This window comes from Geotrypetes seraphini, chromosome 1 (genome assembly GCF_902459505.1).
Source record: "Geotrypetes seraphini chromosome 1, aGeoSer1.1, whole genome shotgun sequence".
Classification (NCBI taxonomy): Eukaryota; Metazoa; Chordata; class Amphibia; order Gymnophiona; family Dermophiidae; genus Geotrypetes; species Geotrypetes seraphini.
In genome coordinates, this window is record NC_047084.1 from 485871877 (window position 1) to 485884813 (window position 12937).

At 47.2% G+C, this 12937-nt stretch overlaps 1 protein-coding gene across 6 annotated transcripts in view; it reads left to right on the forward strand.

Moving 5' to 3' along the window:
* The window catches only part of PTBP3 (polypyrimidine tract binding protein 3), a 255937-nt gene that overhangs the window by 177594 nt on the left and 65406 nt on the right, over positions 1-12937 (forward strand). For all 6 annotated transcript variants that reach the window (XM_033926068.1, XM_033926101.1, XM_033926075.1 and 3 more), the window contains one exon: positions 4691-4837. In XM_033926068.1, coding sequence (XP_033781959.1) covers positions 4691-4837 — 147 coding nt within the window. The remainder of the gene's footprint in view (positions 1-4690; positions 4838-12937) is intronic.

Consider the following 12937-nt stretch of genomic DNA (forward strand, 5'->3'; position numbering starts at 1 on the left):
GAGACAGAAACTGTGTCTGAATTCAAGAAGGCATGGGATAGACACGTGGGACCTATCTGAGAGAGAAAAAGATAATGGTTACTGCGGATGGGCAGACTAGATGGGCCATTTAGCCTTTATCTGCCATCATGTTTCTATGTTTACTGCCCTGTACCCTCTTCCCCCTCTGGTGGTCTAGTGGTAGGCCAGGACAGGAGGTATCACTCCCATCTCCTGTCCCGGCTGATACTAACAATTTTTTACTCCCCCCCACCCCATGTACCTCTTCTCGCATCCCTGGTGGTCCAGCGGTGTATGGGCAGGAGCGAACTCTCCGCACTCATACCTTCCACTGCGCCCCTCCTTCTCGCCCTCCAATCTCGTGGCCAGCAGCATGCAAAAGTGAACTTCTCGAGCTCCTGCCCGGCTTTGCGCCACTCCCTGAATGGCGGGACTCGGGAGAACTGGCGCCAGCCATTCAGCGAGCGGCACAAGGTCAGGACAGATTGGTGGGTAAGAAGGAGGGGCACAGATGGAGGGGCGCAGCGCAAGGCAGGAATGTGGAAAGTTCGCTCTTGCCCATACACTGCTGGACCACCAGGGATGCGAGAAGAGTTACACGGGGGAAGGGGGTAAAAAATTGTTAGTATTGGCCAGGATGGGAGGGATCCGTTCTGTCCCGGCCTACCAGAGGCCTGCATCAGTCCATGAGGGGGTCGGGTGATGACCCGAATATAGGACGAGACCCCCAATTTTGGGGCCATTTTTTTGGCCCAAAAATCTCGTCCTATATTCGAGTATATACGGTAAGTGATTTGCCCAAGGCTAGAAGGAGCTGCTGTGGTGACTTTAGAACCAGAATTTTAAAATGGGTGAATCAAGCATACATAGAGTGGTGGGTGAGGCTGTGGTCACCTTGTTGAGCAGACTGGATGGACTACAAGGGTATTTTTCTGCTGTTATTTACTGTGTTACTGGTTACTTATGGAGGCCAGGATTAAAATATGGCTGATGGTATCTATGGGCTGGCTCCCCAATATTTAATTGATATATGTAGGTAGAGTGGGATTTGGGTGGATTATGGCAGGAACATTCTTGCTGCTCTACTACGACTGGTCATAACATCTGAAGCTATATAGACTAATATATCCTGTTTCATTCACATCTTTAGGGGGTGGGAGGGGATCAGTGGCCACTGGGGAAATTGTATTTTTTTTTTGGGGGGGGCATGCCTTCATCCTTTCAGTGGTCATCTAGTCAGGTTACCTTTTAGGTACTTATTTGTTGTTAAAACAGGTCTAGCCTCAAATGTCCAAATTGTGCCTTGGACGTTTTCTAAAATGTTTGATTATTGCAAGAAAACGTCTAAATCATGAGCCCAAACTACACCTCTAGGTTTAGAGACACTGCAGACAACCACCATAGAAATCCTTCTAGAACATGGGTTTCAAAAATACCGAATTGCAGAGGCATACCAAGGGGGAGGACGGACTGCCCCGGGTGCATGCTCCAAGGGGGTGCACAGCCGGCCGGGTCCAGAAGCTCGCTGCTGAAAACGGCACCTCAGCGCAGTTGCTGTATTTATTCCAGAGCATAAATACGGCAGCCGCGCTGAAGTGCACGAAGGTCCTGCGATGACGACTACTGCTGCTGCTTTGGAAGAGATAAGTGACGTTGGAAGGGGGTGGACCAGCAGCTGCAGTCATCACGGGACCTTGCCGCAACTCCCTGCGTCTGCCGGCCCAGCCCCCCTCCAACGTCACTTACCTCTTCCGGAGCAGAGGCAGCAGTAGTCATCATGGGACCTTGCTGATTTCGATGGAGAGAGAAAGAAGCATAGTAGGGTGGTGGAAGGAGATAAAGGGGGTCAGGGTGGTATGGAAGCGTGGTGAAGGGTGAAAAAGGGGGTCAGGATGGTATGGAAGGGTGATGAAGGGAGAGAAAGAGGGTCAGGGTGGTATGGAACGGTGTGGAGGGTGAGAAAGGGGGTCAGGGTGATATGGAAGCATGGTGAAGGGTGAGAAAGGTGGTCAGGGTGGTATGGAAGTGTGAAAGGTGAGAAAGGGGGTCAGGATGGTATGGAAGGGTAGTGAAGGGAGAGAAAGGGGGTCAGGGTGGTATGGAAGCATGTTGAAGGGTGAGAAAGGGGGTCAGGGTGGTATGGAAGTGTGAAGGGTGAGAAAGTGGGCAGATGCTGATGGAAGTGGGGGGAAGGGAGAGGAGAGAGTGAAATGCCAGACCATGGGGGTGTGGGAGAGATGGAAGGGGGAGGCATAAAGATTCTGGAAGGTGAATAGAAGGAGAGAAGATGCCATATAGAAGGGGCAGAGAGAGAGGGTAGACAGAGGATGAAAGGAAGAGAGTGGCAGGAAGATGAGGAAAGTAGAAACCAGAAAAGACAAGGTAGAAAAAAATTCTATTTATTATTTTTTTTTTGCTTTAGGGGAGATGCATTGCTGTTTCTGTGATGTTGCATTGTATGCAGAGTCCAGCTTCTTGGTGCTTCAGTTTAATCTTTGTCTACGTATTTTTATTCTATCTCCCCATTTACAAAACTGTAGAGCGTTTTTTTAGCGTTGGCATCTGAGCTGTTACCACCATGGCTAAAAACCACACTACAGTTTTGTAAAAGGGGGAGGGGTTAGTTTGTGATGACAATCCATACTAGGCGAAGGTGTTTTCTGTGTTCTGTGTTCAAAAAGACATGGTTTTCTGTTAGGATTGACTGTGTAGGATTGATCTGAACTAGTCTGGCTTGTTTAGTTTTACAATGGGTTTATTGACGTACTGCTCACTGCAGTATGTAAGATGCTGTCTTTTCCTAGGTACACTCTTGTGTGACGTGTGGATTGTTACTAAAAATAATGTTTTTCATACAGATGGGGGGGTGTCAAAAAATGATGGGCCTCGGGTGCCACATATGCTAGGTACTAGCAGTAACCAACACAGATATATTGAAAACCAATGTATATGAATAAAACTCTTTCAATTGGAGACTGTTATAGTAGAAAGATGTTACAGTTGTACAATTATGCAGAAATAATGTGAAGCCAGTGGAGCTCAATGTTTGCTCAAAAGGAAGGAAAAAGCCTCAGAACGGGCCCCCCCACCACCACAAAGGTGGTTAGAGTAACTTCTAATTCTAAGGGAATTTCTAAGTACCTATTTTACTTATAATTTTAATGCACCCTATTGTCTATTTTTCTGTAAACCGCTTAGAATCCTAACGGAGTTTAGCGGTATATAAGAAATAAAAAAAAATAATAATAAATTACATTACATTACATTAACCTCACAGGCAAAACCTTCGTTTGAAAATGAGCACTAAAACACTTGGGCAAAAACTGTGCTTCACATACACGAGATTTTTTGACAGAGGAACAAATCCCACTTATCTTAATGCTGATCGGCACATCAACGGAGGCCAGCATTTCACCGACAGGCTACATCAGGGTGTGACCCGACCGATCAGTCTCTGCCTGGTCTGGTAGCCAGGAGGTAGACTGTGGCTTCTTAATTCTTTGGGCTGGCAATCTGTGACTTGCAACCGGCTGACTGGCTCTGGCTTGCTGGGTTGGGAGCTGGTATGTACTCTGAGGCTGGTGCCCCAACTGCTTCTGGAGCTGGCTCAGGTTTTGCCTGTGAGGTTACCGCTCAACCACCTTTATATCCACCTTTGTGGTGGTGGGGGGGCCCGTTCTGAGGCTTTTTCCTTCCTTTTGAGCAAACATTGAGCTCCACTGGCTTCACATTATTTCTGCATAATTGTACAACTGTAACATCTTTCTACTATAACAGTCTCCAATTGAAAGAGTTTTATTCACATATGCTAGGTACGCCACTGCCGAATTGGGAAGGGTTTGGCAAGAAAAATGTCCATTTGCCCCTTTAGGCCACATTTTGGACATTTTTCTTTTTTTGAAAATGAACCCCATAGAGCAGGGGTGTCAAAGTCCCTCCTCGAGGGCTGCAATCCAGTTGGGTTTTCAGGATTTCCCCAATGAATATGCATGAGATCTATCAGCATATAATGAAAGCAGTGCATGCAAATAGATCTCATGCATATTAATTGGGGAAATCCTGAAAACCCGACTGGATTGCGGCGCTCGAGGAGGGACTTTGACACCCCTGCCATAGAGGTTTGTTTCTTTGTGAGAGAGGCTGCAAATAGACACCTTTTTGCCCTCTCAAGCCATCCGACCACTTGTAAAGTTACCCTCAGAATGGCTATAAAGCTTCTGTAGTTAGTTTTCCCTAATTCATTTTCAAACACAAAGAGCTATATTTGTGACATATTTATAAACTAAAATCCCCACACATTCATTAATCACTTCTTTTTATTTTATACTGTTTGTTTTAAAAAAAATTTTTACCCCACACATGTGTTAATACTTCATATCATATAAATATACACATAAATAACTTACTAAAACCTTAACAGCCTACCCAACCAACCCAATAAAAGTTCATATCAAAACTACTCTATTGCAGTACTGTCCATATACTGGCCAAAAAGTTCTTGATATTGTGATATAGCTCTTTGTGTTTATAAAATATATTCTAGTATAGTAGAGCTATTGAATTGGTATGATAAGTCCCGAAATTGTTTAGTGTGTGGTAATTCTTTTTCTCTTTATAATGAGAAAATATTTAATACTATTTGTGCTCAGTTATGTACACCTTCTTACTTTTGTCCTTTTTTTGTTCCCAGAGAGCCCAAGCTGCCCTGCATGCAGTGAATTCTCTGCATCCTGGAAGCCTTTCCAGTGAGGGCTCCCTACTACCTGGCCAGAGCCCTGTTATCAGAATTATTGTTGAAAACCTGTTCTACCCTGTCACTTTGGAAATACTGTATCAGGTAAGGGCATTAAAACTGAAACTAATTTTAAAGCTAATCGGCAGTGGATATAAAGCTTTATTTCCATCTGAGGGAAACGATTGGATTGCTGAGCAACCAAGGGATGAAAGAAATGCTCAGGAAAGATAAGTGGTAATAGCAGAAAAACTAAATGATTTCTTTACATTGGTCTCTACTGAGGAGACTGATGGAGACATATCAACACTGGAAACCTGCTTTGAAGGTGTTGATTTAAAACATGGTTCATAACCAGTGGTTCGGGAAGAGGTCAAATGGGGGGGTGGAGAAGGGTCTTGAAATCCGAAGCAATTTGTTGAAACTTTCTATACAGAATGAAGGTAGTTATTAGGACAGTTATTGTTAGTATAACTGAGTATTATTGTCTTTTTAGCAACATTGGCAGTTACCACTGTTAGTGACTAACAGCCAGTGACGTATGTAGCTGTCAGTAGTCACTAGTGGAAACATGGTTTAGGATGGAAACTGCAAGAGTTACATTGATCAGTTAAAGGGATGTGGGAACATAAACCCAAGGATTTTCTAACTGGTCCCATGTTGGTGGCCGCTGATCATGTATTAATCATGTGACAGCGCTAGTTAAAGAATTGCGCCTCAAGTGCCTTTGTAGGCATGATTACACAAAGACAGGCCCCAGAAATGTAGGCCCGGAAAACCCTGGCCTTCATTTCTGGTGCCTGTCTTTGCCGGGGGATCCCTTCCACAGCCTGCGATCAGCTTATCTTGGCACAGGAATCCCCAATCACCTGAGCCGGCAGAACTCCCTGAAACCAAGGCTTCAGGGAATCCTGCTGGCTCAGCTGATTGGGGATTCCCCTGCTACAATTAGCTGAACTGGCAGGGCCTCTCTCTCCCTCCCTTCCGTCCACCCATCAACTGATCGTGGCCAGGTTCCGATGGGAGAGAGGGAGGGAGGGAAGGATGTGGATTCGGCTGCGTGGCAGGTGTGGGTGCTGGTGAGGGGGAGGGGGTGCTCTTCCAAGAGTTCTGCTACACAAGGGATGGGAGGGAGGGATGGGAAACTGCCGGCGAATCCAGGGACTAGGACCATTCCAATGGTCTGTCATCTCTTCCTTGTTTGGCTCATCTCTCCTCCCTCCCAGTGTAACATTTCTCCCTCCCTCCTCTCTACCACTAACATGTCCAAAAATTCTCCCTCTTTCGTCCTTTACCCATTTACATCATTCTCTCTTTCCCTCTCACACCTCACACCTATATCCAACAATTCTCCGTTCCTTTTCCCTCCCCTACCAGCAGCATTTCTTTCTCTCCCTTCCAATACTCCACCTGTGCAGCATCTCTCTTTTCCTCCTTTCCTAACCCCCACCCGTACATTTGTCCTTCCCAACCCTCTCCCAGTACATGCAGTATCTGTCTTTCCCAACCCTCTGAGCATCTGTCCTCTCTGCCTTCCCAACTCCCCTGCATCCTTCACCCAGCCTCTCCCCACCAGGCTCTGCACCCAGCCACCCCCTCCCCACCCATCAGATACTGCACCCAGCCCCTTTCCTCCCCACCCATCTCTCTCTCTCTGCACCCTGCCCTGACCTCCTACCTCCTCTGGCCTGGTGGTCCAGAGGTGCAGCGGGCAGGAGTGAGCTTTCCTGCTCCTATCCCGCTGCTAACCGGCCGGTCACAGCTGGTTTATTCTGCCGCTGAGCGGCAATGAGCGGGAGCGCGCTTTGATGCTCTTGCTCAGCGTCCAGCGGCTTCTGTGACTGGCTCCCGTGAATTCTCAGCGGTAGAAGAAACCAGCTGTGATCAGCCAGTTAGCAGCAGGACAGAAGCAGGAAAGCTCGCTCCTGCCCACTGCACCTCTGGACCACCAGGGATAAAAATGGCACATAAAATTGGCAATTTTGGGGGAGGCCACGGCCCCTGTGGCTTCCCCCGTTCCAATGCCTATGAACCCAGCAGTCTGTAATTGTCTATATTTAGGCAGCGGAGAAAGACGTATGTGATATTTAGATATCTTGTTTAGCATGATTGAAACAGTGCTTAGTGTAACCCCTCCCTCTATTAAAACTCCCTAGTTGCAGTCTCTTAAGAGGGAAAAGTTAAACATAAAATCTAAAATTACCTTTTTAAAAAGAATTTACAAGAAATAAGAGTTTTTTTGTTATTTTATTATTACAATTCTAAAAGATATATATCCAAATAACTTTAACATAAAATCCCAAATAAACTTTTCATCATAGAATTTTGTCCTTTCAAAAGATTTTTCTCACAGATTTCAAATGTAAAATTTTCTTACAGGACTTATTTTACACAGCCGTTAGGTACCAGCGCTTCTTTTTTTCTTCTTTTGGGATTCCGTTTTGATCAACAGCAAACCTACTTCCTAACTTAAAGAAATCAAAGGGAGCAAAACCCTAACACCTTGAGAAATATGTTTGTTGCTTTAATTTTCTCTAACTACACCATAGAAAAGAAAAAATAATTGAAATTCTCTAACTTTTCCAACCCTGATGTATTTTAAACTATTCTCAAACAAACTGTCTTTCAAACTGAACTCTTCCCAACTTTTTTTTCTCTCTCGGGCAGTTATAGAATCCTTCTCTGGCAGTTATAGAATCCTGACCTGCCCTGCTCACTGCTCCGTGATCTCATCCGACCTGATGCAGACATAAACATTCCAGAATTTTCACTCTCAGGCAGGCAAATACAGCATTTAATTACCCAGCTAACAAACAAAACTTTTCACTTCAAAATAAAAACTTCTATTTCAAACTTATTTTTGTAACCCATGGTTACAATAGGATTTTATGTTGATAATGTAATTTTTTTTTTTTTCATATAATATTTATTTATTGGGCATAAAGAAGATCAAACATTACAACATCAAGCTTGTATATAGCAGCAACACCAACACATAAACTAAACCAGAGAATCACCGCCAATACAGGTATACATACCATCAAAACAGCCCAATACAGCATTTTACTATTAACCCTAAACCACCCACCATGTGGACCTCCCGTTAACTCCTTCACCCCCCAGCCCCCCCCCCCCAAAACCCCCTAACCCCAACCCAAACCCAGACCCGTGTGGTGCATAACACTCAGTATAAGGATATACCAAATGAAGTAGAAAAAGAAAGAGAATAAGAAAATGAATAAGAAAGAGAGTGCGAAAGAAAACAAGAAGAAGAAATCCCTCGGTAATGAACTCCCAGAGTGAAGAGATCAGGACAAACGTCCCAGCACATACACCGTGAAGGACAGAGCTCACGGACCCCCATCCAGACCTCACTGTCCCATCAATTAGTTATTCAATAATATACTTCGTTCCCTATGAGGGAGGGACATCCAGTACCCCTCCCACACATCCTGAAATTTGGCCCATCTGCCCTCATCATGGGACCCCGTCATCCTACGCTCTACCAGCGCCAATTCGAATAGGGACCCCTGCCATTGGGGAAAAGATGGGATAGAAGAGGCCCGCCAAAATATTAGGATGGTCCTCTTGGCCAGGAGTAAAGCCTTAAACACCAACAATTTTTGTCCCCCAGAGCAATTGGAGAGAGCCGCTCCATCATAGAACAGCGCCACCTCCGGGGTACACGTTGGGAGCGTGGGGGAGATGGAAGACAAGAAAACCCACACTCGCTTCCAAAAAACCTGTATGAGAGGACATCCCCAAAACATATGTCCCAGGGTAGCAGGAGTCATTGAGCATTTGGGACAGCGCTCATGCTCCGCAAAGCCAGCTCTGCAGGCTCTCCGAGGAGAGATGTACATTCGCTGAAAGAATTTATATTCCTGTTCTCTGTGTATCATATTGCAAGAAAGGGAGCGGAGGAAACCAAAACAATGGGAAAGCATAGTGGGTGTAATAATGCAGCTCAGGTCAGCACTCCATGCCCTAGCCAGGAAGTCAGCCCTGTCCGATAACAAGAACAGCCCCAGCTCAATAACATAAAAACGGAGGCGCGGAGCAGAATCCTCCCCCAATGCCAGGCTGTGACCCAGCCTCTTCGCCGCCACAGCACTTCGGTCTGCCCCCTTAAGCCCAGCAATATAGTGACGAAGCTGCCCATAGCTAAACGTATCTACTCGGTCCAACCCATATAAGGACGCCAGTCCCTCGGCGGATATAATAACTCCATGGTCGTCAAGAACATCCCCCACTCTGCGAATTCCCCGCGAATGCCAAAGTCGAAAGACCCGATTGTCACTACCCGGGCTAAACAGGGGGTTCCCCGTAATTGGTAACATTGGAGAGGCATCATAAGGTACACTCAGACGTTTACAAAGCAGTTTCCAGATGAGTCTCATATAGGCCCATACCACGTGTCCCCGTTGTAATGGGTCCAGCTGGGCCGATGTGGCATGTAGCAAGAACAGCCCGGAGACCGGATACAAAAAGTCCCGTTCAACTGAAAAAGTCAGGAAGGAGGAACTCTCTAAACACCAATCTCGGACAAGTCTCATACCACACGCTAGGTTGTAAGCTCTTAAGTCCAAAAGGCCAAACCCTCCCTGCGCCTCCGGTAGCATCAATACACTCATGGGCAGTCGGGGCCGCCGCCCCCTCCACAAAAATATCCGCAGGGCACCATACAACTCGTCTAGATCCGCCCGGCGCAACCAAATTGGCAAAGTCTGTAGCAGGTACAGCCAGCACGGCACTATCATCATGTTATATAAAAAAATCCGACCTGCCAGGGAGACCGGCAAAGCTCCCCATAGGCGGAGGCTTTCAATAGACCGCCGAATCATGGGTCGAACATTTATCTCATAGAGGCGTGATAAAGACGCAGGAATGAAGACTCCCAGATATTTCACCTGTAGGGAGGCCTCCTTCATGGGGAAATCTGACCAATTATGCGCGATATTTAGATGGATAGGTAAAGCCTCAGATTTAGATACATTAAGCTTCAGACCCGATAAAGCTCCAAACGTATCAAACAGCTCCAACAAAGGAGAAAGATGTGCAACCGGATCAGTGAGGAGGACCATGATATCATCCGCGAAGGCCATGCATCTCAAGGATGAGCCCCTCGTCTCCACACCCACAATCGAAGGATGGGTGCGGATACCCAATAATAGAGGTTCTAGAAATAAGATGTAGAGTAAGGGGGACAAAGGGCAGCCCTGCCTAGTGCCTCGCCGTAGGGAAAAAACCGAAGACGGTTGCCCATTAACCAGCACCGCAGCTTCCGGATTGGAATACAATGCTTGTAAAGCTCCCATAAAAAACCCCCCAATCCCATATCGTTGCAACAATGGGAACAGAAAGGCCCACTCCACCCGATCAAAGGCCTTTTCGGAGTCAAAACTAATGGCTAAAGCTCGTTGTTTCTGGGAAGCGCAATGGGCCAATGCAATCAAGAGCTTACGGACATTATGACCCGCCTGTCTCCCCTTCACAAAACCCGCCTGTTCCACCCCTACCAATGAGGGAACCAAAGGGGCCAGTCTATTAGCCAATATTCGGGCCAAAATTTTTAAGTCAACGTTGATAAGTGAAATGGGGCGGTAAGATTCCACCAGAAGCGGGTCCTTGCCAGGTTTAGGTAGAACTGTTATCAACGCCCGATTGGACCCCACCGGGAACTGTCCCCCGTCCACTGACTGTTGAAAATAGTTTCTCAGCGGGTCCGCCACGTAGCCTTGCAGTATCCTATAAAACTCCCCACTATAGCCGTCCGGGCCTGGGGACTTACAGAGAGGGAGAGTCTTTAGTACCCCCAATACCTCCTCCCGGGTAATTGTGGTGGCCAATCTGTCTCTATCCTCCACTGAAAGGCTCGGCAGAGGGAGAGAATCTAAGTAGTCTTGAATCGGAACATCCCTATCCACCACCTCCGCCGAGTAAAGGGTGCTATAAAATGTAACGAAAAGCCGTTCTAAGTGAGATTGTGCTGTCACTAGTCGCCCCCCTGCATCTCTGAGAGAGGTAATGGAGGAGGATCCCCTCCGCGCCCTAGTCAACTGAGCCAGCATTCTACCCGGCTTGTTGCCAAAGCGATGTAACCTATACTTATAGTAAAAGAGGGTCTTTTGGGCACGTTCATGTAAGAGGGCATGGAGCGCCGACTGCGCCATTTGAAATTCCCGTTTATGGGATCCCGTAGGGGACCGCAGGGCTAAAAGCCTGCGCTCCCTAACCTTGCGCTCAAGGGCCAGAATCCTGGCCGCCAGCATCTTCTTTTTACGAGCACAGTAAGCTAGCACCGCACCCCTAAGCACCGCCTTAGCTGTTTCCCAGAAAAGACATCCATCCCCAATATGCTCCCCATTGAATTCTGCATAATCGCGCCACTGTTGTTCAAGGAAAGTTTTAAATTCAGGGTCTGAGTACAATGCTACTGGAAATCTCCATTTACCCCCTCCACCCTGTTGGCCCCCTGTCAGGTTCACATCCATCCACACCGGAGTGTGGTCAGAAATGACCAGCGCACCTATTTCTGAGGTATATACTTCTGAAAAGAAAGAGCGAGATAAAAAGATAAAATCAATTCTAGATGAAGAATCATGCGCTCTAGAAGAATGTGTGTAGTCCTTTTCATCAGGGTGCAAAGTTCTCCAAACATCCACCAAATTCAGTGCATCCATCCACGCCAATAGCCCATTGTCAGATCTACCCGACGGCCGGAGGTCTCCCCTGACAGAATCCAATACGGGATCCAAAACAGAATTAAAGTCCCCCAAGAATATCATAGGGACCTCCGGCGTCTGAGAGATGGACATCAGAATCCCCAAAAGTTTCTTGTAAAAGGCTCGTTGGGCACTATTGGGAGCATACACTGATATCAAAAGCACCGATCTATGGGATAGCTTGCCCTGAACTATCACATAGTGACCCTCTGGATCCGAAATAATTCGGGAATGTTCAAAGGGTATCGCTTTATGGATCAGCAAGGCCACCCCGGCCTTTGCCTTAGGGGAAGAGGCTGAATAGCACTGGCCTACCCACGACCTTTTCAATTTACCATGTTCCTCTTCGCTAAGTTTAGTCTCTTGTAACCCCACAATGTCTGCCTGGTGTCTTGCTAAATGTTGTAAAATCTTAGTCCTCTTAATAGGGGAATTAATACCCGAGACATTCCACGTCACACAGCGCACTCCTCTCTTAGGGGACATCCCACACAAAGTTCCTGTCCACTTTCAATACACATGAAAAAGAAACCGTTGCCAGGAGTCCCAGCCCCCCCCCCCAGCAACCAGCCATCCAATCCTCTTTCATCCATGTCCACGTCAGCACCACACACATCCCTCCCCTTCCCTCCCCTCCCGGAACCCTCAAACCCCATCCCCACCCGACCCCACCCCGCCAGATACCACCACTCCAACATGGGGACTTGCAGAGGCCCAGTCCCCCTCCCCCGACCCATGAAAAACATTGCCCCAGGAAATCACAGCTGAAAAGCACAACATAGTAAACCAGAAATTAAACTTATAAGTGTGTCTGTACCCCAACCCAGCCAAGTGTAACAAACCCATGTACCCCCACTAGGTTCAGCCCTTGAACCCCTTAGGAAAAACCCATCCAGTGAGTGCCGATAAGCCAGCACATAGCATAAGAACATAGTCTCACAGGCCCTAGATCCAGAGAAACAGCATACATCAAGGAAGTCCCACTGAAAGCCCTGGAAAGGGGCTCACCCGTTCTTCAGCAGCCCTAGGGCCGCCAGTCAATGGACGCCAGGAACCAGAGCGCCCCTTCAGGTGCGAGCTGCCAAATCAGGAAACCAGGCATTCAGCTGCGTGCGGGCCGCCGCACTCGTGTCAAACACTACAGGTTGTCCATTGTAAAGAACCCGAAGTTTGGCAGGAAATTGCAGAGTAAACCTCAACTGTTTTTCCACCAAGATTTTGCAGACGGGTGAATAGCCTCTCCGCAGGGCTGCCACCTGCGCCGAATAATCCTGAAACAGCAGAATCCTATGGTTCTGGAATAAGAGTTCTTTCCGTTGTCTAAAGTTCTTCAACAGTAAATCCTTAAGAGCGAAATTCAGAATGCGTATGATCACTATTCTGGGTTTAGGTGACCCCTCCTGCTTTCTGCCCAGTCTGTGAGCCCTCTCAATCCTGAGCGGGCCGAAGGTAGAGGATAGAAGCAGCTCCTCCGCTAGCC